The sequence below is a fragment of the Nasonia vitripennis genome (assembly GCF_009193385.2).
Source record: "Nasonia vitripennis strain AsymCx chromosome 3 unlocalized genomic scaffold, Nvit_psr_1.1 chr3_random0004, whole genome shotgun sequence".
Classification (NCBI taxonomy): Eukaryota; Metazoa; Arthropoda; class Insecta; order Hymenoptera; family Pteromalidae; genus Nasonia; species Nasonia vitripennis.
In genome coordinates, this window is record NW_022279623.1 from 3,828,007 (window position 1) to 3,852,050 (window position 24,044).

Consider the following 24,044-nt stretch of genomic DNA (forward strand, 5'->3'; position numbering starts at 1 on the left):
CTCATTTTCGAAAACACAAGAAACAACCAGGAATTACCACACTTTCCCACCCACAAATATTCTCACCTTCCATACTCATCAGGCCCTCGTTACACTTATACGCCACTCGCGAATTCAAAGTCCCAGCTAAAATTAACATTTCTTGAGCAGCGCGTATCCATACATTAATGTCCGCGCACGCGGCGTTTATTTATTTACTATTCCGGCGCACGCGCTAATTCCGTTGCAGTCGCTTTTTTGCGGCTTTCCAGCTCTTTCGAGAGCTTCTTTCAAACGATTACGAGTGTGTGGCTTCAAAGTCTTTTTACGTCGTCGCCGGAAACGGATCAGATGCCGGCGCCTCGCCCCTTTTTTACCTATTTGCAGCCGGCTCTCACTCTCTTTGTACGTGTACAGTAATATCGGTGGCAGCGAGAGTAGCACGCGAGAGCGAAGGAAAAGTTCTCGACGAGAGCGTATATTTCTACAGCGGCGGAAATAGGTAAGGAGAGTCGACTACTCATTGATGAATAACTCATTGGAAACGGAGCGTAAATAGCCTCAGTCCTTTTTCGCGTCTGTGTTATACAGCTAGGGCAAGAAGATGGAAATATCGGCGGAGGAACTTTTACTCTTTCTCTCTCTCGCGTTGATCGCGTTCGAGAAGTACGGAAGCTCGTTCTTTTACGCTATTTTCACTGCGACATTCCCGTTTCGATAAAAAGGATTCGCAAAAATTCCTCGAAAGTCGCGAGAGCTAACACAAGGGCAGAGACGGAAAACTTAGACTCGATGACACGGATTCTGAAGAGGGTGATAGATGCACGGCAAAGTCTTTTCACCGCGCCAAATTCGACGAACGAGTTCTGGCAAAGCCTTCAGACCTACACTGCAATGCGCCTAAATCCCTCTCGAATCCCGTATAAACATTTGCCTCTCCTTCTCCTCTTGTGTGTGTATAGGCACTAGGTATCGATCGATCTAATATAAATCGCGGAAAGGCGATTCCTCGCCGTTGAGGTAAACGCAACAAGCGAGAGCTTTTTCCAGTACGGGAAGCACAGTTTATTGAAATTCCTTCAAAACTTATACGTAATACCGAGCATCTATTTCAAATATTAAAGTAGCCTTAGGGAAACTGACAGCAGCGAAATTCTTCGCGCAACAAACGCAGCCAAAACAACCGGCAAGTTCTCGAGCACACGGTATACTCGACGCGTTGTTATGAAAACGCAGCTTTCGAGTTTCGTGAAAAATAATCAACGCTTACTACGTCAAGGAGTAAAAAACGATTTTTTCAAACGCAAAAACGTAATCCGGAAGCTTTGGAAAAGCTAGTAATAGCGACGAACAAAAATAAAAGTGATTGATTGTAGAGGGAGAAAGATACTTAATGATACAAAGACAAGCTTTGCGACACGCTTACATCGGATGCAACATCGAAATTTTGTACCGTAAACCTTAGAGAATTTGACTAGTGGAAAAGGCTTGCGGTGTTATATACACATATACTCGAGGCTTTGCGACGAATCGAAAAGAGGGACATATACGCATACAGCACGTTCGTTTTTATGACCTCGCTGAAATTCCGTTTAGTATTTAACAGTTTCAACTGAATTTTTTTTTCGCGTATACATCCGGCATAGATCTTTCATCATCGAAGAGCCTGATGTATACGACCGAAAGTGTATAAAAACAGGCTAATTTATTTCCTATCGATGAGTTCTTGGAAACTGCGAGACTGGATTTCCTCTTTCTATATATCAGCGAAAGTTATTCACACAACGAACACTGTGACTTTTTTATCTTTTGTAATATTTATTATTTACTAATAAACATTTTATTCTTCGTATTGTTTTGGCTTAAATCTTTTCAACCAGTCAAGTCAAAAAAACGAGATAGATTTTGTCCTATTACTAGCCTATCAAAATAGCAGACCAACCAACCATCAAGGCGCATTTGGCACATGTGGCACACCGCTATAAAAGCAAAGCACTGTGCGCGCAAAATACTGTCAAGGGAGCTTGGAAAGTGTCCGTGCGACACCTAGCGTCGCCAGCCAAAGACTATAGATAGTCGTAAAGTACTAACGTTGGGGAAAAGGCCAGTCCAAGAAGCCCGAGCTTGAATAAGGAAACAACACCACGCGCGCGGTAACACAAGATTCGCGTGCGAAAGAATCCGTTTAATGTCACGACGGGGAACCGGTTTATTCACATCACCTCTCTTCGATTCGCCACGAGAGCCACGCGCGTTTTATAATACACTTTTCTCCTGCGGGGAACGTATAGGCTCTCTGAAAATTGATAAAATACAACAGCCGGAGACGAGGATAATGTGTTTCAGCGATTTCTTCACGGTAAGAGGAAGCAGAGAAAGAGAGAGAGAGAGAGAGAGAGAGAGAGAGAGAGAGAGAGAGAAGGAGCAGCAAGTCATCCGGAAAACCGCCGTCCGGGTTGGGTTTTACCCGGGCGGAGACGCGACAGATTAACGCGTGAAATGAGAATTCTTCGGCTCTGTCGAGGCTTTGCGAATTGTTCTCCGAGATAATGGGGTCGACTAGGCGCATTTTTCGGGGCGTGAAAAGAGTTCGTTCACCGGTGAGAGCGGCACAACGTACAGCAGGTATATGTTGAGCAAATCGCGTTACTCTTTATTTCCGGTGAAGTAATTTTGTAGTCTTTTGTGGGCGCGGATTAACGATCTGCTCTGATGGAGAATTGGAGATGAAAAAAAATCGATGAATCCGCACGTATGAAAGTGCTTAATAATTTTTTTTGGGAGATTTACTTTTAAAAGCTCGGATGGGCTTTGTCGTTTTGGATTTCTTGAATATTCGCGAAAAGTTTGAAAGTTTTTTTAAGAGGATCTAGGGATCTATACTTACAGATTACCGAACTACGTACGCGCATCTCAAGGGCAACGGACTGTAACGAGTTTGCAAGCGTAAATTAATAACCGCACAATTATTTGAAAATTTAAAAAACGCATATCCCGCACCATCGGCGCAGCCACGATGATTTCACCTCTCGACCCCTCGCCAAACTTCCGGACTGCCCCTCAAGCTTCCACAGAGTTCACTCGTAGAAAAAGGATGAATCCGCGCGAAATCGAAAGAGCCGGTGAGCATAGGTTGCCCACCGAGCTCAAGCAGGGCATAGCCGCTCGCGCGAGTATGCAATCACGAAGACCACCCCTGATGTGCAGCGGTGCAATAGAGGCGGCCGACAGATGAGCCTCCTGAGATTCTAACTCCTTCGAGTCTACTCGCGCAAGAGAGAAGGAGAGAGAGATAGTCTGCTGCCGCTGTTACTGCTTCTTCGCGCGTTTTTCTTTCTCTCTGTGCGCGCGCGACTGGTTTAACGATCCGCTTCCGTCACGCGACATCCGGACGCGAGCCCGCGCGCGGCTTCTCTTTTGCTAAGCCGGAGGTATTAGGGTGTGGCTGAGGGATCGGTTTTGGACTTGCTGGGTGTTTTTGAAAGTCGTTTGTGTCGTTTATGCTGTAGTGCATAGGATTGAACTGATGGTGTTCTATGAAAAATTGTTACCAAAACAGAAATAAAACGAGACGATTAAAACAAAACCCCACACTTTATTAAAAATACCTAACCATGAAACCTCGCAAGAAACCATATTCCTCATCACGCAAACAAGTAATAATTTAATTTCCCCTTCACTTCCGAAATTTGAAACGCTGGAATCGTGAACGAAAGTGTATTATGCACACCACACAAGTATCGCGTCACCGAGACAAAGGCACCCCAGCCTGCAACGAGCCACCCTTAACTAATTTTCTTCCCTCTCCCAGTTTGCGAAATTGAAAAATAAAAAATTCCGCGTTCCCGTTCCGACGGCTACAGAGTCCCCGTATACGCGCGCGTTTCCAAGTTGCAACTTAAAATTAGCGCTGAAGATGCTGCTTCCCCCCTCGTCGGTGTTAAGATAACTCGAAGCTGTATGTATGCAGCGAGGGAAAATTTGATACCGAAAGTTGCCGCGAAGTTCAGGATAAACAAACTGCAGCAGAATCCCAAAACTTTATAATACGTCACAGATGACTTTGAAATTTTTGATACTCTCGAAAACGAGCTGCGATGCTGCAGCGAAAATCTTCCAAGTGTGAACAATTCGCGCTTTTGCAAAAAGCAAGCTCTAAAGATTGAACTTTCAAAGCGAGAAAAAAGCTCGCCCCTTTACATAATGTGCCGACAGCCATAGTAATCACTAGCCAACAACAACAGCAGCACGCATCGCCGCGAAAAGAAAATCTAAAATAATGAAAGACGAAAGGAGAGGCGCACATAACTACGGGCTCCGCGGCTGCTCGACGTATTACCGCCATTACGCATGCACGGTGAAAAAAAAACGTTGAATTTACTCAAGATTCAAGTAAATATAACCTGAGCGCTTAAGTAACAGGCTATAAAGTTGATTTAACTGAAGTCGCTCGCGTAGTTTCTACTGAATGAACAGTTCAGTAGAATCTACTTAAATCTTTCGTTGAATCAACTAAACTATTACAGTCGCGACTTCCAGTGCGAAATAAAATATGTGAATTACAAATTCAAGTTAACGAGGGGTAAATTTTCAAAATTTGCAATACTTTCAAAAATTTTAGAATTTAAAAAATTTTTATAATTTTTTATAATTGTTATAATTTTTAAAAATTTTCTCGTTTGGGTCGTAAACACACCCGCAGGAAAAATTTATTTTTACCCCTTCTTACATGATGTACTATTTATTGGAATATAAAATTGTCTAGGATTGTGGTAATTAGGTTAATAAAACATCTTTTGGTATGAACTATTAAAAAGTATCTTATTTATTTTATAAAATGCATCGTGTAGCAATATAATAAGTGTTTTCCTCTTTAAATTTTAAGCATGGAAATATATCTGGCAAATCAATAACATTCTTTACAATATATTTTGTTTTTATAGTTTTTATCTTGTAAGCAAACAGGTGCTCGTTAATATATTCATTGTTACATTCTATTATTAATAAATATAAATTTTGATCCTTTATGAATATTTTGACGATTTCGCCGAAATTAATACAATCTTGATATAACACGCCACGAAAATTTACTGAACTTGTTGAAAGTATTTCATTCGAGGGCGTCTCTTCTGGGAAGTACTTTTTTCGGTCTTCAATATCGATCTTTTTAGAAGAGTTATATGATAAATTATCCATCGAAAAGTTCTTAGTACATTTTAAATATGCTGTTCTTAACTGATGTTTAAGACAGATTGAGTTCGGGAGGTTTTACGTATTGCTAATATTAGACGAAATAGATTTTAGTTGCTTGTGCTTACTTTCATATCGCTTACACCATGTGTATATCAGAGGGTCATACTTCTTAAGCGATTGTGGTAAGTGAATCATATTATGAAATTTAAATTTTAAGGGTTCATACAGTTCTATATACAACAATAAAAGATCACTGATTATCAATTCCAACTGCATTATATGAGGCTCATCAATGTGTTGCAGTGTTATAAAACCAACGATTTTTCTAAATAATATGTACAGTCTCCACGATGGATTGTCTTCTTCAACTTTAAATCTAACTAATAATCCTAAATATCGGGAGAAACAAATTGTTTCTGCTGCAGACATTTTTAATTTTTCTTTGTTAACAATATGATCGCGTTTAATAGTGGGGATTTTATTCGAACTTTCTGATTGTCTATAGGGAAATGTTCGAATTCTATGGTTCAAATAACCCAATGTAAATAATTTTTGTTTATAAATTAAGTTGTTCAGAATATCTATAAGCGAATAATGTGCTACTCCCTCAAATACATCGTGCATAGCATCCAATGAAATGTTTTCACTTACATGAAACCCATTTACTTAGTGGAACACAGAATCCTCTTTTATACCAGTTTCTTTTGAATTGTTTTTTTGCAAATAATTATTATACGTTTCTCGTGTTCTTAACAAATTTACATCTTCTTTTACTAACATGCGTATATCATCGATGTTCGAGTTACAAATTCTACAAGGTCTACCATATCTAAAGTTGTCACTACATCCTAATATTTGGTTCAGCCCTTGATTATCGCCTAAAATTTTTACTAATTGAAAATAAAGCGCATATGCGCAACGTTTATAACTAAACCTGTATCGCTTAATTGATTGAGCTCTGCTACAATATTTTTAAATATGCTCCAGTTTCCAAAATATTTTCTATCATCTGAATAAAACAATGCTAGTAACAAAATGTTGTCGAGCTGAGATGAAACACTTAGTGGAAAACAAGGCAATGATACGTAAACTGCTCCTAATTTATTAACATCTGCGTGTGATCCGAGTGCATTGCCTGCTTCGAATTCATCCTGGCATAAAAATAATGGAATATAAAATTTGTCATCAGATTTATATTTTTTTTCCACAAATCGGCTTGAATCACATTTTTTGTAAACAGACAGTCGCTATTCACTTCGGTCACATAATTATTTATAATTTGCAATGCTCCAGGCATTTCAAGCAACGTCTTTAGTGACCACTTTAATGGAATGTAAGACATGAATGCTTTTTCCGAAATTGATGAATAATTATCTGTATCTTCTACAAATTTAGTGCCCAGTAAAGATTCCATAGGTTATTTCAGAAGATTTTCTCTTTCGCACATTGTTAGGACCTTATGCTAAGTCGAAAATAAATCAAAGATGGATTTTGAATATTTAACAACTTCTTCAAATCGTTCGTTTTTATTTGAGGTAGAAGTAAGCTTTAGTTGTTCTTTTATAAAACATGCATAGGTATTTGTAGTAAAATAAATTAATTTATGAATAAAAGTTTGTGCAACTTTTCTAGATATACTTGTATTGCTGTAAAATTCTAAAGCTAACATTAACATTTCTTTTTTCAAATGTCATCTTTAATCTATATACTGTATACTATCAATTAATTATTATTTTGAAAAACTAGAATTACTTGTTATAAATATTATTTGAAAGAATAGTTATTATATAAAAGAAGTCATTTTTAAAAGGTAAAGAATAAAATTTAAAATCATAATAATACCGACAATACAATACTGATTTTGATTTCACTTATATTAAATTAAATTTATTGATTTTCTAATCCATAAATTAATTTATCAACTATCCTATATTTCTGGCATGAATTTAATTCATTATTATAAACAAATCTTTGCAAAAAACTCCAAACGTGCTTGCATTCATTTGAGAAATCAGTTCGCAATGCGAAGACACTTTTATAGCAGTAATCTACTGCTTCAATGATGTTTTTCGATTCAATTTCGAATTTTGTTTTGTTGATAACGACGTGTGTGTGTGTGTGTGTGTGTGTGTGTGTGTGTGTGTGTGTCTATATATATATATATATATATATATATATATCATTATCAAGGCCTCCTTCAAGGCTGAAATCACCAACGCATGCTACATAAGGACCTATTACCTTATTCCCTGTAAGTAACGCGAGACGATCTCTCTTTTCTTGGAATTCGGTTAACTCTTCTTCTGTCTACATGCAAAAAAATATATGTATAAAAAAAATCAGTTTTTTGTATATAAATTTAATAATTATTTAATAAAATAATTACCTCAACATTAACGATAAAAGACTGTGTAACTTCTTTTATAGTGGTTCCAAACGTAGCAATAAATTCTCCATTTTGATCCCTCTTTGTACTTACAATAGTACCTAATAATCTAGGAATGCAATGAAATGCCACTATACAACTTTTTCCTGAAATAAATCGTAAAAGATTGTACACTTAGCATAAGTTTAAAATAATGCCTTGAACGTCAAGTTTAAAGAAAATGAACTTAAGAAATACCTAAATCAATTAATTCGTCGTCTTCTTGTAATAATTTTTGTTTGGTCCGAGCATACTTGATGATATTTTCTGCTACATCGTCCCAAGTATCTATAAACTTACTTCTAATGTCCGGGTAATGTTTGTCAAAGTCACTAGATAACTAAGAAAATATGAGGTAATAATAAGCTACTTTATTCTCGCTTTTCAAGTCAAGAAAGTGACTATTATGGTTGAGTCATGAATAAAAAAAAAATTAAAATTAAGCAAAACATAATACATTAAACGTAATTAATAACTCTTCATAAAATTTACCAGCAAATGTCCAAAACTAAAGTTCAAGCACGTGTAAAGCGCAAAATACTGTGCAACTTTTTTACAATAAATTCTATTTGTCAACGTGTTCTTCCACTTTTCTATGACTTCATCTTTTGGCTCACTATTGTTTTGGAGCCACTCTACATCTTTTTCCACAAGGTTTATCTGAATATCTATAAAACAAACTGAGTTATATAACGAAAAATTTGTGTGATATTGAAAAAACAAAGTTGTAGTATACAATATCATTTGGCGATAAATCTTCTTTAGCGATTAACTTGGCTGATGCAAGTTTCTGACGAAGATTTAAATATTTGTCATACAGACAGCCACTTGTATTAAAGACTTTATTGTTATTTCCTTTGCGAAATGAGCTATAGAAAGTTAAACTGTATTCTTCTACAGTCTTATTCGCTGGCTTGAAAATCTGGCTGCACTATTTTGCAAGATCCAGAAATCTTTCCTTTTTGTATAATGAAAGTAAGATATAAATGTTCAATTAATTATCGTTGTTATTATTATATACATTATCACTATACTCTAGTGTGCGTACGCGACAACATATAAGTAAAATGTATTATATATGTTTAAAAACCTATAGCTTGTTCCTGTAGTTTCAAACTCATGCTCTATAACTAAATCGGTTAATAGGTGCGTGTCTACGATTTTCTTAATCTCGAAATTTGCTGCCACTATCCTACCGTTTACTTTATTTTTTAATAACTGTGCGAGACTCATTTTCCCTTCAGCTATTATTGAAATTATATTATAAATCAATTATAAACAATTAAACATACACAAAAATATTCATAAAGAAATAAATACTGACTAACTAATGCGATCACCCCAACTGTACTTTCAGTAATATTAACAACGTTAAGTTCATATGCAACATTTACAACATCAATTTCATGCGCAACATTTGTACTTGATGAGTGTAAGTTAGCGATAGTGTTAGAAGTTTGTAGGGCTTCTACATTATTAGGGTTGCTTAAAGCAAATGATGAAGGATCTTTCTTCCATTCATCAAAGCGAATCTTAAACTTTCTTCTGAAACCACATTCTTCGTTGCTAAATAGTTCGTTAAGAAAATCATTATCAATGCTTTCAAAAAGCTCTTTGTCCACGCCGGCCTCTGTAAACAGTTAAAAGTTTTTTAAAAATGAATCATTTCAAAAACCTGAACGAACGAATGAATTATATTAGCAAAAAAATAAGTCATCTCTTTATGTCAGTTCATGTCGAAGATATAAGATTGTGAAGAAAAATTCTCTATAATACTTTGTAACAAAAAACCTAATGAAGGATAGAATTATTTTAAACCAGATAATAAAATGAATATATATTGCTGCATTCGAAACGAATGTATACTAGAGATGTACTTATGGTATGTTAGACCAGGTTAATTTACAGTTGAATAAAAATTTCAGTAGTCTACATGCTATAGTTTTAAAGAAAAGTGGTCGAATAGGTATCATATGCAATATTTCGATCAACGAATAGCAAGGTTCTAGTGCGCACCAGCTTATTTTTTTCAAATTATAAAATAAGAATCACTAACTTGATATGTAATAATAGAATGTTAGACCAGGTTATTTTGCAGTTGTATACCAAATTTCAGTGGTCTATATGCTATACTTTTGAAGAAAAGTTGTCGAATAGGTGTCACATGCAATGTTCCTACCAACGGATAGCAGGGCTTGAGTTCACACCAGCTTATTTTTTTTCAAATCAGAATATAAACACCACTACCTTGATATGCATGTTAGACCAGGTAATTTTACAGTTGTAAACAGAATTTCAGTGGTCTACATGCTGTAGTTTTCAACAAAAAAGAGGTTTGGTTATTATTTTATAAGAGGATGGAGTGCACGTTGAACATTGCCCATTTTACTTTTGGCTTTCTATTGTCATTCATTCATAATAACATCAGGGTATTTTCTCTTTTTTTTACATAATGCCTAATAAATCGCTTGATCTATATATAATTAACCGTCGTCTAATCGCAAAGTTGAAGGTTAGGTATATTATTATGCGTACTTACTTTCAAATCTTTCAATGAATTGATCAAAATTCCAGGTCTTGAAAATAGTCCTTGTAAATTCGTCCATTATACCATCTTTGAATTGTCACAAATATAAATTTTTATAAATTATTCCGAAACACCGCCGCTTCTTTACTCGGAACAATAATATCTACTAAAGCGCGATGAGTAATTTTAACCTAAGCGACGCTTCAGTCACCCAAAACTAACAATTCAGTAGATTTTACTGAAGTCTGCAGTAGTATTGACTGATGGGGCGCCCTCTGTAGGTTTACTGAAGTTGCTTCAATAGATTCAACGTTTTTTTTCTCCGTGTGCTGCTGCTACAAAAAAAAAACGAGGAGGGAGGAAGAGGAGAAAGATAGCGAAAGGCGCAGCGGCTTTTACTCTTCATCGCGCGCTCGCACCGCCGGTTTTATCATTCGGCGTGCGAGAGGCGAAAATTATGACGAATCGCAGATTGCCGAGAGAGAGAGAGAGAGAGAGAGAGGGAGAGAGAGAGAGAGAGAGAGAGAGGGAGGGAGAGAGAGAGAGGGAGAGAGAGAGAGAGAGAGAGAGAGAGAGAGAGAGAGAGAGAGAGAGAGAGAGAGAGAGAGAAAGAAGCGCGTGTGCGATGACTCGGATGGATTTCTCTCCGGCGAACGCGAGGTGGGATGGGGCCGCCGATTGATGGGCTTTGAGTTCTGATGTGCGGGGAGTGTGTGCGAGGAGGAAGGATTTCTATCTCTCGCGAGCGATGAGGTTTTTGCGCCCGGGTTATCGGGAGCACATTCCTGTTCCTGCATCGGATCCCCTTTTAAGAATTTATCATAGGTCGAGAAGTATCCGAAAGTGTGTATATAAGTGCGTAAGCAAAGCGTATCACACAAAAGATGAACGAGCAGGCCGTAATGAAATTACACGCGTATCCCTCCGGCTCTCGGCACAAAAGCTCGAATTCCAACACACCACACCTATAGCACTGTACAATCTTTAAAACGAAAGTGATCCACTCCCCGTGAAAAGAGTTGAGCCTCTCTCTACTACACACCCCCGCACACGTATACAGCCCGAAAAGCCGAGTTTGGAGTCGGGCTCTAGGCTAATGGGCCAAGCGCTCGCGCATTAATGAGGTCGGAGCGCGCTTGGAAACGCGGAACTCCGGGGGGAGAGGGATTTTGAGAGCGCGATCGGGAGAGTGGATTCCTTCGAGTGTTTTGTAATTCCATGGATAATAGAAGCCCGGCGTCCGCTACTTTGCCTCTGTACTCGAGCGAAGCCATTTGTCGGCTTTTGTGAAAAGTTTCACGGCGGCGCAGCAGTCGGAAAGAGAAATTGGTATGTGTATGTGTATTGTGCATGTATTATATACGTACATATACAGCGGGGACCGATTGTTTATAAATGGCTACTTTTCTATTTAATTCGTTTTCTATGTTTGGACTGCGGAATTTCTCGCGCGGATATACGGTGGCAAGACCGCCAAGCGCATCGTAAGGATCGCGGCTCGAAGTTCTGCAACGAGAGAACTCGAATGCACTTCTTTATATTATAGAGAAATGAAAATTCGCTGCGAAGCCACTTGTGGTCACGGATCCGAAAACAACGGCAAAACGATATCCCCAAAAATGTCATAGACGGGCATTCCCGCATCTTTGATTACTATATGCATACACCGATATACTCGCTACCGAAGCTGCTGCTTGGTCGCGAAGCAGCAGCGTTCGGATATATCGGCAAGCGCGAGCGCAAGAGATAGAGAGAGAGAGAGAGAGAGAGAGAGAGAGAGAATCGCAACGCAACGACGCAACATTCCAAGGAGAGAGGAGAGGGGCCACTCACCTCTCTCGAGAGAGAGAGAGCCGCCGGCACCGCTGCCGCGTGCTCTCTCGGGAGAGAGAACGGGTATACTTGCAGCTGCAGCAGCCGGTCGAGCTGGTATACACGCAGCAGCCGAGAGGACGAGAGCGAGAGAGAGAGAGAGAGAGAGAGAGAGAAAGAGAGAGAGAGAGAGAGAGAGAGAGAGATGAGGATAAGAAGGCTCTCTCAGACACTGAGAGCCACTGCGCGAGATGCGCTCTGCTCCTGCGTTTTGCGTGTGTATCGAAAATTAGGCTCGGCTGTGGAAGGCTGTCGGTATATACTTTCGAAACCAGTGCGCCCTTTCGGAACAAACAAGAGCTATAAAGCCAGTATACGTTCTTATACTCTGGTATAACAAAGTTTACAGCTGCAGAACCTTCTCGCGGAAAGTGTATAGTTGTGTACACGCGCCGAAGTTCACGAGTGTATAGACGGTGTATATGGAGAGGTATAAGGGGGAGAACATTACCGCGTGATTAACGCCGATTCGTGTTGGCCGTGCGGCGGAATTGATAATCGATTGTGCATGCGTGGATACCAGCGACGCTGTGTGTGCATCGATAGGGACATCGAGAGGCGCGATTTTAAAGCGATTATACGTATACCGATAGAGACTCGCTTTATTGCGGTGAGGGATTCACTCTGATTTTTTTTTCATCGTACTTTGATGGGACATTGAGAGAGAATACCTGATCTGCCTCATCCCCCAACCAAAACATTTTCATGAATGGGAGAGCCCATTGGTATTGCGAGAACGTCAATGAAAAGCCACCCAAAAACTCGCGTGAGAATATTCATCGCGCGCAACGTTCCGTAAAAAACAACGCCTATTACGATCCTATACTCCCTTGTCCTCGCCCCAAACAAACAATCACAATCACACACACACATACGCACCCATATCCCACCTAAAGCGTTCGTCAGCTCCTCATAAAAATGCAGGACCATAGGTGCATCACCCACACGCGCACACGCAAAGGGCATACCGAAAGCCTCTCCCGAGGCATATAATTTCAGACGACAGCAGCAGAGCAGCGAGAGAGAGAGACAGAGAGAGAGAGAGAGAGAGAGAGAGAGAGAGAGAGAGAGAGAGAGAGAGAGAGAGAGAGAGAGAGAGAGAGAGAGCACTGCGCGCATACAACCTCTTTTCCCGAATTATTCATGGCTTAATGGAATGCGAGAAATCCACCCACGCTCTCCCTCGACTTTTAGATATACGTATATACAGGGTGACAAAACTGTGAGTGTGTGTCTCCAGTCTCTTATCCCAGCAGGGACGAGCGGTGAAAAGAATTACCTGCTTTATTCCTGCTCTTTCGCGCTGTATATAGCAGGTCTCTGCTCTTTTTTTTAAGAGTCCGCCACTGACTCGTCGCGCATTTACATGCATATGCGACGTAATTTTAATTTTAAATGGAATATTCTTTCGGAGATTGAGAGACGGAGAGACTTGGGGGATTTACGGCGCGAGAGAGAGAGAGAGAGAGAGAGAGAGAGAAAGAGAGTCAGCTGAGAAGACGCGTCTTTCGACTCGCTGCAGATGTGTTTACAGCGACACAATGCTGAACCGAATATTTTAATTGATAACGTATACGCTCGAAATGCAATGCATAGCAACGGTCGTAAAAACAGAAAATAGAACCACTAAAAGATCTGACGCGCCGTCTCTCTCTAGCGGCTCATAACAAATCGGATATACAAATTACGCGGACGTAATGATCGATGCGGTATAAAGTGCACCTCGCGCGTATAGGGTATTTTATAAGCTGAACTTTGATCGAGCAAGAAAATAGGCAATTTACGGTTTATGCGTTCGACGCCGTTAACCATATCTCGAAATCGAGCCTCTAAATCTCTCGGCCGATCTTAATGCGTATTCTATGCATATAACATACAGCAGTGGTTATTGTTGTGGGCACGTCGAGAGCTGAGAGAGCCGCCCGTTGCGCTACATTGAAATTATGAATTCTTCGCGCGCGAGGAGACCGTTTTGTACGACTAATTATTTCACCGGTGATTTACAGCTGTACAATCAATATACGTGACGAACATCTCTTAAATTTCGAGAATAATTGAGCGCTGTTGCAGTGTTATTATATCGACACGCCTGCGTCGCAATCTTTCTCCCAAAGGATTGATCCCATCGTTGAGCAAATCAAACACGCGTTAAATTCAATATCCACTCTCGCGAACGGCACGAACCTTAAAAAATACATACAATACTGCACACGAGGCAAAGAGCTATCAGACATCGTCGTCCTGCACGAATGGCAATAATAACCCCGATAGAAAGATCTCGTATCCCCCGCAGGACATTCTGTCACGCGCCGCATTTTTGTCAGGTTAATCACGTAGCTCTCGTCGCAAGACGACGTTACATGCGCTTCATAGCGCAGAGATAGAGAGAAGCAGCCGAGGGAGAGAGAGAGGGAATCCAGTCTCCCGAGCGGCACTTTGAATATTCATCGGTCGCTCGGGGGGCAGTGATTGTCGGATTATTGAGCTGCTATGCTCCTCGATACACATCTCGCCATCTCTTTTTCTCGCAGTCTATGTGTGTGTGTATGTGTGTACACGAGATGTCCTTCGACGTGCCTGCGAAATTGTCGCGGATCGACTGAGAGGAAGTCTGGAGTGTACACACACACGTACAATGCGGGTGTTTGTAGAGGAGAGAGCGAGAGAGCGAATGCGATCTTTGTAAACAATGTCGCGACGCGAGAGAGCGATAAAGTGTTATTACTTTTTGTGAGTGTGTACAGGCTGCAGCTGTTGCGTCGCGCATGGGTTTTTTACGGAAGCGCCTATGCGCCATCTCCCGGTACTGTGTGTTAGTGTTCCATAATCGTCGGAACGGCACTGCGTGTGCTGCTAGGAAGTGCGATACTGCGATTTGCGAAGGTCGAAACCATCATGACGATCGTATTATTTACGTACTAATTGAGGTTAGATCGAATGTTAGTTTGGAGCATGCGGTAGTTTGGAGTTTCACTGTCAAGTCAAAGTATAAATTTGTAGATCATGTCTAAGTCACTGTGCAAAAGGAGAAAAATTAAAATAATTAAAAGTAAGGATGATTCTGTCAGAACTATATTTGTCGAAGATGACAAATTAAAGAAAATAACATTAGAAGATTACTTTTCTGGTGAGGGCAACAACACATACAAAGATGAAAATAGCGAAATTGTTTTTTTGCGGACAGATGAACAATACTTTTATCTTGAATCAGGAATTTAATAGATACCTATATTTTTAATGAAAAACAAAGTATGAAATTCTTCTTTAAATATTTAAACAATGGTACATTTAAGCTCTTTTCTGATGGATGATGTAATGTACATTTTTATTTAAGGTTTAACAGGTAAATTGGTGAAAAATAAAAAAAGACAATTGAATGATATGCTTGATGATTTATACAAACAGAGAGATCCGGATCGATCATCAAAGAAGGTGGATACATCAACATTATATGGTATATATTTTTATGTATTTTAAAAATACAATGTCTTAATTTTTATTGGTAGTTGACTAAAACAAAAATATCTAACAAGAGACAGAAAATTGACAGTTCTTCAAGTAACGATGAAGAAGATTGTCTCAAAGAATCCCGGCCTAAAACTGTACAGTTTTTTAATAGAAATATTAAAGTTGGATGGCGGCATCGAAACGATGCTAAGTCCTCTTATAAGTATATGGGTGCGTCAATTGGTCCTACAGTATTGCTACATTTAAATGGCAAAGAAGATTATCCCCTCGATAAATTAAAACAATGTTTACTTGAAAATTATGTGAATGAAGCTAATAAGTTTTTTTTTAATTCCAGTGTAGAAGTTGGAAATGCATCATGCATAGTAATAGAATCTTATTATTATGATGGAAAATTAAGAAATTTTTGGGAGTACTACAGATTATATTTGCGAAAAAGCAATCATGCCCTAACTGTTTATCTTCTGACTACAGACAAACCGTTTAATCTTAGCGATTTTCCAGATTGCTCATTTCTCAAACAAGATTACATAAACAAGATTACAGATTCAAGATCCACTTCCAAGGAAACTATCACAAGCAAGGCTAGTGTCCCAAACAAAAATATGGATCAGAACAAACGCATTATAAACAAGACTGATGTACTGAATCAATTTGACTATTCGAATATCATTTCAAAGGAAACCATCACAAGCAAGGCCATAGACAAGTGTACAGAAGAGAAAGTTATAAACATTGATCAAACTCCGAGCAAGATTTTTTGAATACGAACACTGATTAACCAGCATACAATGACAAGTGTGTCTGGACAAATTAATGAAAAAGAGAGTCGAGCCATGAAGGAGATAAATATAAATGTTCTTGAAGGTAATGTGTTGAATCAAAGTGATATTGAAAAATCGATAGGATCACCAGCTTATTCACAATTAACTAGAGAAAAGAAGTCCACAGATTGTGACAGCATTGAGAGTTATTTTGAAAATGCAAGATACAATACATTCGATATAGTCTAGGAGCCAGGGGGGTTTTCGTGGCCGACGGAGGTCCAGTCAGACACCAAAGTTTTCTAAGTGTATTTTGGCCCGCTGATCACGAATTTCGATGGTGTTTTGCACGAACGTGTAAATTACAAAAGTTATTAACAATTTAATTGTTTAAAACGCTGTAACAAGAAGATATAATACAAAAATTATATACTAACGTTGAAAATACCTTTCACTTTCACGTAGAAATAGTCTCAAATTTGCAGAAATCAAAAAAATTAATTACAAGTCGAGTTATTGCAAAATTAGTGAATATTACTTGCATAATTCACCTTTTCCATCACTATTTACCGCATAACTTCGGTTCTATTCCAAATTTTTCAACTCAACACCTCTCAGTTTGAGCATCAAACATTTCTCTATCGATATCTTAACAAATATTTATAATAAACATTACGGGAAAAAAATTATAACGCAAAATATTTAAAAAAAAATAGTAAAATCGTATTTTTTTTTTTTTTGTTTATGACCGATTTTGACCATCTTTTTTTTTATCAATGAATAATAAAAATAGCACAGAAGTATTCCTTGTTTAAAAACGAATAATTTCATGTACCGTAAAGTTTAATTATCAACATTTATCCGCCTGAAAAATGTCCGTCAAGAGGCGTTGATGCGGCGGCGCAAGAAACAGCACGAAGAGATACGAAGCTCACAACGGTAAGTCCCTCGACATGATAATCTGTTGATCTGATTCGCATTGTGACTCTTCTTTAGGTAACACATTTAATTTATTTACAAAGTTTTGTCAATAAATAAATTCATTTAACTGATCCTAACAACATGGAATAGCGAAAGGGCAAACGTAATATAATCAAAACGGTAGAATAATTAAAGCTGTAATCATAACGAGATAAATGGTTTTTTTATTTTTCTTCACTTTCACAAATATTATTTATTTTAATATCGTTATTATCGAATTTATTCTTCCACGTTTGTGTGCGTCTACATTGATAAAGCAAACAGCAAGGTATTTCGGCTGAAACGCAGCAGCATGTTCTTCTTACGCAAACTTTGCATGTGCAATTAAAAACTAATTCATCCGATGGAGGGAGTAGAATTTGTACACGCTCTAGTAATAATAATTCATTATCTTCCTTCCATCCAAATAAACAAGGATCTAGTGGCAACTGGTTTGTATTTAGCAAATTAATTTGTGTACGTACAACATATAACGATCTTAGAATGAACAATCTTATCGATTTACTTGTAGGGGGTAATTCTTCTATCAATGCACATTTCGCTTGATAATGTGACCATACACGTAGCTTATCAAATGTAGTACAAGTAGACCCTTTTTTAACTACTTTAACTAAAAACTCTTCAGCTAAGCTAATACTTTTTTCTAAACCATTTTCTGATATATCTACAATGTAAATTACGTAATAGTTTTTAAGTAATAAACGATAAAAAATCATTTTCGACAATTACTCTTATAATTAAATTCTATTACCTTTAGCAAACTCCAATAAATATTTTTCGGGATTTCCATGTAATGCTGATAGTTTTGTTCCAAGTTTACTTGTATAATCAGCGCCAGTAAGGTGGTGAAGTGCTGGCAAACAGGAACATAATTCTTCGCTATAATGGGCAGCTAATAAATGTAAAGGAATATCTCTTGCTGTGGCACCTATTCCAGCGCGAATCCAGATAGTCTGTTAATATAAAACAAATTTTAAATTAAATGAAACATCAAAATTAATATTATTATCTATATAAATAGAAAAGTACATACTTTTAATCCGTTTTTTTTTTAATATTTTGAGAAAATATAATATTAAAATAATGACTAGATTTATCCGATAGTAAACCGAATCACGGCGTAAAGCAGCAGCCTGCTTTATTTTATTCCTGCCATTATCTGTACTGGTTACTTTGTTATTGTTTACCTTTTGACAGATTATACAGATATCTTTATTAAAAATATTATTTACGTCTTGACTCATTGCACAAATAATACGCGTTAACACACTGATATGGTCGAAAGTCACGCATTAAGTGAAGCGCGAAGCGACAGAAATATACAAGTTCGAGACTCGCTGTTAATAAACAAGTTAAAACTTGATTAACGCAGCGCTGAACGCGCCGAGTGCGCGGGGTGTCAAGTGGTATTACGCGCGCTTTGTGAAATATTTCGAATTTCATAAATTAATTCGTACATCCGACAATATTTTGATTAGCTAAATGAATTTATTTATTGACAAAACTTTGTAAATAAATTAAATGTGTTACCTAAAGAAGAGTCACAATGCGAATCAGATCAACAGATTATCATGTCAAGGGACTTACCGTTGTGAGCTTCGTATCTCTTCGTGCTGTTTCTTGCGCCGCCGCATCAACGCCTCTTGACGGACATTTTTCAGGCGGATAAATGTTGATAATTAAACTTTACGGTACATGAAATTATTCGTTTTTAAACAAGGAATACTTCTGTGCTATTTTTATTATTCATTGATAAAAAAAAGATGGTCAAAATCGGTCATAAACAAAAAAAAAAATACGATTTTACTATTTTTTTTTAATATTTTGCGTTATAATTTTTTTCCCGTAATGTTTATTATAAATATTTGTTAAGATATCGATAGAGAAATGTTTGATGAAAACCCCCCTGGCTTCTAGACTAATATAAAGAAATTGAAGTTATCTATACCTTTTATCAAAGAAAAAGATATTGAATTTTCTGGAATTATGTTGGGAAGTGGTGCTCAAGGAATTGTAACCAAAGGGAAGTACCGTGGATCCTCGGTTGCTATTAAATCAGTGCAAAAGGGCAGAAACGACAATTTAGTATTCAAGGAAATTCAATTGTTAAACAAAATTAGACACCCAAACATTTTGTATAATGGCTTGGACTACTAGTTATACACAATTCCATATTTTAATGGAATTATTCGAATCATATTCGTTATTTGAACTTTTAATGGATCCGAAAATAAAAAAAGAGCATAAATTAACAGTACGAGATAAAATACAAATTTCACAACAAATAGCTTGCGCCTTAATATTTTTACACTTGCATCCAGAAGGAATAATATTACACAGGGATATAAAACCTGGTAATGTATTATGTAGTGTCCCAAGTTGTAAAATAAAGTTATGCAACTTAGGCTTGGAAAAATCGAACATTGTTAATACGAGTTTCCAAACGGTTCGAGAAAATGTCATGCGAGGAACATATCTCTTCATGGCTCCGGAAATTATTCTTGAAAATAAATCTGCGACCACTGCTACTGACGTCTGTGCATTTGTTTGCACAATGGTCGAATTGTTTGGTGAAAAATCTGTTTGGCCAATTGAGGAATTTGATAATGGATGGAGTTGCGTAACAAGAAATTAAGAAAAAAGGAGCATACCAATTTTAGATAGTATACCTACTGCATTTAGAAAAAAATGTTTTGATTACAACCCAACTAAGAGATCTAGCATGTTTGAATTGTTAACTTTATTTGAGCAATAGTTATGGTTCAAATCATACATTAATTTTATTTATTTATTCTAAACTTAAGTATTTATTGACATTTACTTAAGGGGTCAAGCCTGGGTTAAATCCTGCAAAAAAACAAAAAGATATTCTTCTTACCAAAAAATGTTTGATTTGATGTAATTTGAAAAAAAAATTCTATTGAAAATATTCTATTAAAAATTCTATTGAAAAATTGCTAGCAATGTTTAATTGATATTTTTTAGATAACAAAATTTGTTGCTAACTATATTTAATTCATATTTTTTAGAAATGTCTCTCGATCGGTCCGAGGGGGCATGTTTAAGGTACATTTTAAGCCCGGATAGAGTAAAGAAGACGGTCCGGATCTTTCAAAAAGCCGTGGCAAGTGACTAAAAACACTTATTTATATAGTTGTGTGTTACAATGTTATAAGGTAACTTGAAATAACGTCACATATAAGAGTTTGACGGTTTTTAATAATTTATTAAGTTAATTTTTGGAGCAAAAGCCAAAAAGTCAGAATGTTAGTTTCAAACTTGCACTTCCTAGGCCTAGCAGTAGCAGCACACGCAGTGCCGTTCCGACAATTATGGAACACTAACACACAGTACCGGGAGATGGCGCATAGGCGCTTCCGTAGTTTTTGATATGCGAGTCTCGAGTTTGTTCTGCGCGCGGATGTGTGACTACATCTTGTGTTAGGGACGACGGAGACGTGCTATGTGCCTTTTGAAAGACACTGGCTATTGTCTGAGGTTTTTTAAGCAGATTTGATTTTAAGTGAATTGGGAATTTTAGCGCGAGCCGCAAAATTACTAAATTATCGTGGTCATTATAATGATTAGCCTCGTTTGTCTCGCGATTACAGTCACTGTTTAAAATTTGGTAACGAACGAACGTGAGAAAAAAGGAAAAGAAATCCGTAAATCAGATGGCAAATAAAAAGCTGTCATAGATAATAAATTCATTAGACCGGCAGAGTATTCACATTCGACGTTCAGCCCACGCCGAGGATTCCACGTACAGACCGCATAATTAATCCTTCATTTCCATAAGAATGTCGCGAGAGTCGCGAAGGAATTACACATTTTTTCGCGCCGATAGTTTCTGCAAAAAATGGAAATCGAGAGGACCGTTCTCTCTCTCTCTCTCTCTCTCTCTCTCTCTCTCTCTCTCTCTCTCTCTCTCTCTCTCTCTCTCTCTCTCTCTCTCTTCGTATATTTCTACGCGTCGTTTCCAAACGCTACACCTCTTGCGGTTGAATATTTAACTCGGAGTTCGAAAATTATCGCTTGACCCAAGATTTCCGACAAATTTGAAAGGAATCACCGTTGAGCATGAATCTTAACCTATAAAAGGTACATTTCCTGTAACTTACGCCGTCCACTGTCCAGTATCAACAAAACAGCCGAGCCGAAGTACCTGCAGCGACAACAAACACTTCCTCAATCATAGTCCAACGCAGCAGCAGGAACAACAACAAACTTCTCCCGCACGAGCCTCCGCAAACAAATAATCGAATTCTTTAGCCCGTGAGCCCCAGCAGGGCAACTCCGTATAAACACAATATTCACACCTCTGATCGCGGCATTGTTTATTCGCTCACCCGCCGCTGCTGCGACTTTCACTTCCTTCGTCAATAGATACTTACATGCACTGCTCACAGCTCGCGCGCGGCCGCGCACACAGTCGACGAAAATAATGTACTATTATAATATATATGTGTAGTACCTACGAACGTGGATGTGGGTATAGGTACTACACACGTAGCGCTCGGTACACATAACTGTACCCTCGAAATAAAGTTTCCCTTCGTATATACAAGAGTATATATAAGTATTGAATTCCTGCGGAAACTCACCTCTCTCAGCGCAGCAGCTCTTCTAACCTCTCCGGATCGTTCAGCGGCACATCTGTCGGCGCACAATCATCGTCGCGAAGAAGAAGCCGCGTCCAATCGTCATGGTAACGAGCGATAAGACGGCTACGGCATCTCGGAGCTGCGGCAAATCGGCATCATGGACACACACGTCGCGCGCACTGTACCTATACCGAGTGAGAATAGCACATAGAAACACACTGCAGGATTAAACGCCGCGGCGGACTCGTGCTCCGGAACGCGAGAATTCCTGCGCTACGGCTACGTCCTTTCCCTCGCTCTTTCAGCCATATCGACGGCTGATCGAGAAGGATATTTGTTGTATATTGGCTCTGGTCGCTTTACTTATTTGCTCGAAAATATTCGGGCACACCTGCGAGCGCGCGACACACTGCGCGCATTAGAGAAGAGAAGAGAAGAGAGAGAGAGAGAGAGACACACACACGCGGCGGCAGGCAACAGGTTCGCTCGGCGAGGGGAGAGAGACTACTGCCGCTGCGACGGCCGTGAGAGAGGAGAACACGCCGGCTAGGATGCCGAGACACGCTCCGAGAGGTGGAAGGAGAGAAAAAGAGAGAGAGAGAGAGACGAGCTGGATTGCTGGAGAAAGGTATATACTGTAGGTATATAGGTACAGCAAAGGTTTCCTTTGCGCAGCTATATTGCTATAGAGATATATGTATGCACACTCGCGAGGCAGAAGAGGGAGAGAGAGAGAGAGAGAGAGAGAGAAGTGCCTCTGCGGCGCTGCACACAAAAATGAGAAACGCTCCGCGCCGGTTGCGGTTCTGCGGGTTTTCGCCGTTTCCGCGAGCCGTATTGGCGGTTCTTCTTTTGTGCCGCCGCGCGATCGGAGGCGGCTCGACGAGTTTTGTAGGATGGATTTTCAGGACGATTAGATAGCGAGAGAGCTGTCAACCAGTATGGGACGCGAGGGAGATACTCGCTCTTATCGAGACTCGATGCGAGCCGATAGCGCGATCAAGAATTTCGAGTTTACTTATAACCTTAATTACTGAAAAAATTTAAAGAGTCAACGACTTTTCCCTCTTTTCCAAGAAGTCAGACTGGAATTCGAGTTTTTCGTTTGAAAGTGTGTCTGTACAAAATGTGACGCACGCATATTTGTCAGACTTACAAAGAAGAATAAAGGCCCCCTCTCAATAAAGAACAGAAGAACGGAAGGCGCAGGAAGAGACGGACAGAAGGTGATCACCCGAAGGATGCGCCGCGCGCGGAGGGATTGCCTGCGAGAGAGGCTTATTCCGAACAAGTGGACAAAGCCGCAGTATATAGATGGAAACGCAAGATACCGACGAAAGGGAAAAGGCGAGATAAAGACGCACCTTATACTCAATTGAAAAAAAAATGAAATGCTATGGGTAGGTCCCGAGATGAGCTCCATAAACTTCTCCTCTATACTAAAAAAAAACAGGTATATAGGGTGAGGTCAACGAGAAGAGGGAGACGGCGCAGGTAAATCGGTCGCCGCCATGATGGAAACGCTCGGTTGTTCTCTCGCGCTCTGCAGCATCCGCACGCCACAGCAACAGGTTGTCGAAAACAATGCCACCTTGAGAGAGCGAGTCTCTCTGTCTCACTCCCTTGCCGGCACTCGGTGTGCGTTTATCTCCCTACTCTGCTCTTCTCGTGTACAGTGCGTAACGCACGACGAGCTTCGGCCTTGGAGGCCTTTAAAAATCTTACGGTAGGCTATTTGCGCCCGCGCGATCGTTTTTTATTGACTGCCAGAGTTATTGGGTAGTTACACACTGCAGTTGTCGAGAGGTTAGTTTCCCGACGGTTGACGTCGATTGTTTCGCGCGACAGTGAGCCTGAAGAGTCTTTTACTTGTGAATTGTCCTATTGCCTCGGAGACGATTTTTTGGTCGGCGAGAACACGAGAGCAGCCCCCGTTGATTAAGTTAGTTTTATATTTATGATGTTTACGTTTCAAATTTTTCAATGGCTTGTACGGAAGTTGGGGAATTTCACGTCGAGGGCAGCACTCTGCAACGAATGGGGTTTAGAAGAGGGCGCGACTGCGCGAGACATCGTTTTGAACTCGCTCGATACCGCGAACTTTCAAAGTGCTCATGGAAATAATGTTTCTCATTCTACTTGTTGTAGCTTTTGTTTGCTATTCTCTAGCTCTTTGCCGAGCTAGTCTATCAAAATGAAAACTTATTTATAAATACGTGCTTTCAATACGC

At 39.1% G+C, this 24,044-nt stretch overlaps 4 protein-coding genes across 8 annotated transcripts in view; 1 reads left to right on the top strand and 3 right to left on the bottom strand.

Moving 5' to 3' along the window:
• Window positions 1–22,405, bottom strand: part of LOC100117488 — a 153,041-nt gene extending 130,636 nt beyond the window's left edge. Inside the window, exon 1 of one of the 2 annotated variants that reach the window (XM_031925784.1) lies at window positions 21,814–22,405. The gene's annotated coding sequence lies outside the window, so the exon portion shown is untranslated. Of the gene's footprint in view, window positions 1–21,330; window positions 21,666–21,813 lie in introns of those variants that run through there. The other variant, XM_031925786.1, reaches the window with a different exon arrangement.
• Window positions 6,948–8,592, bottom strand: LOC116416665. The gene is made up of 4 exons (XM_031925792.1): window positions 8,090–8,592; window positions 7,796–7,937; window positions 7,559–7,704; window positions 6,948–7,479 (listed from the first exon to the last, which is right to left on the bottom strand). The coding sequence occupies exons 1-4, from the start codon at window positions 8,339–8,341 to the stop codon at window positions 7,321–7,323; spliced, it is 699 nt and encodes a 232-aa protein (XP_031781652.1). The 5' UTR covers window positions 8,342–8,592; the 3' UTR covers window positions 6,948–7,320.
• LOC116416666 lies at window positions 8,688–10,218 on the bottom strand. Its single transcript, XM_031925793.1, has 2 exons — window positions 10,137–10,218; window positions 8,688–9,227 (listed from the first exon to the last, which is right to left on the bottom strand). The coding sequence occupies exons 1-2, from the start codon at window positions 10,201–10,203 to the stop codon at window positions 8,866–8,868; spliced, it is 429 nt and encodes a 142-aa protein (XP_031781653.1). The 5' UTR covers window positions 10,204–10,218; the 3' UTR covers window positions 8,688–8,865.
• LOC107980932 lies at window positions 14,273–16,918 on the top strand. Of its 4 annotated transcripts, none has more exons than XR_004345223.1 (4): window positions 14,273–15,245; window positions 15,331–15,428; window positions 15,503–15,674; window positions 15,802–16,918. XR_004345223.1 is itself a non-coding variant. In XM_032601704.1 (3 exons), the coding sequence occupies exons 2-3, from the start codon at window positions 15,373–15,375 to the stop codon at window positions 16,226–16,228; spliced, it is 777 nt and encodes a 258-aa protein (XP_032457595.1). In that variant the 5' UTR covers window positions 14,307–15,245; window positions 15,331–15,372; the 3' UTR covers window positions 16,229–16,918. The 4 variants fall into 4 exon arrangements, 1 of the variants encoding a protein (XP_032457595.1); XR_004345222.1 differs by having other exon boundaries at window positions 14,279–15,245; window positions 15,331–15,450; window positions 15,530–15,674; XR_001729036.3 differs by lacking the exon at window positions 15,503–15,674 and having other exon boundaries at window positions 14,299–15,245; window positions 15,331–15,450.
• Window positions 22,406–24,044: the final 1,639 nt, after the last annotated feature.

What these genes read in the sequence shown, in the direction of transcription:
- LOC116416665 (XM_031925792.1), bottom strand. Translation starts at nt 8,341, where the DNA reads ATGATATTGTATACTACAACTTTGTTTTTTCAATATCACACAAATTTT. An exon ending in TTAGTTTTGGACATTTGCTG is followed by an intron (nt 7,938 to 8,089) that starts GTAAATTTTATG and finishes ATATTTTCTTAG; the next exon opens with TTATCTAGTGACTTTGACAA. An exon ending in CTTTTATCGTTAATGTTGAG is followed by an intron (nt 7,480 to 7,558) that starts GTAATTATTTTA and finishes TTTTGCATGTAG; the next exon opens with ACAGAAGAAGAGTTAACCGA.
- LOC116416666 (XM_031925793.1), bottom strand. Translation starts at nt 10,203, where the DNA reads ATGGACGAATTTACAAGGACTATTTTCAAGACCTGGAATTTTGATCAA. An exon ending in ATTCATTGAAAGATTTGAAA is followed by an intron (nt 9,228 to 10,136) that starts GTAAGTACGCAT and finishes AACTGTTTACAG; the next exon opens with AGGCCGGCGTGGACAAAGAG.
- LOC107980932 (XM_032601704.1), top strand. Translation starts at nt 15,373, where the DNA reads ATGATATGCTTGATGATTTATACAAACAGAGAGATCCGGATCGATCAT. An exon ending in GGATACATCAACATTATATG is followed by an intron (nt 15,451 to 15,529) that starts GTATATATTTTT and finishes ATATCTAACAAG; the next exon opens with AGACAGAAAATTGACAGTTC.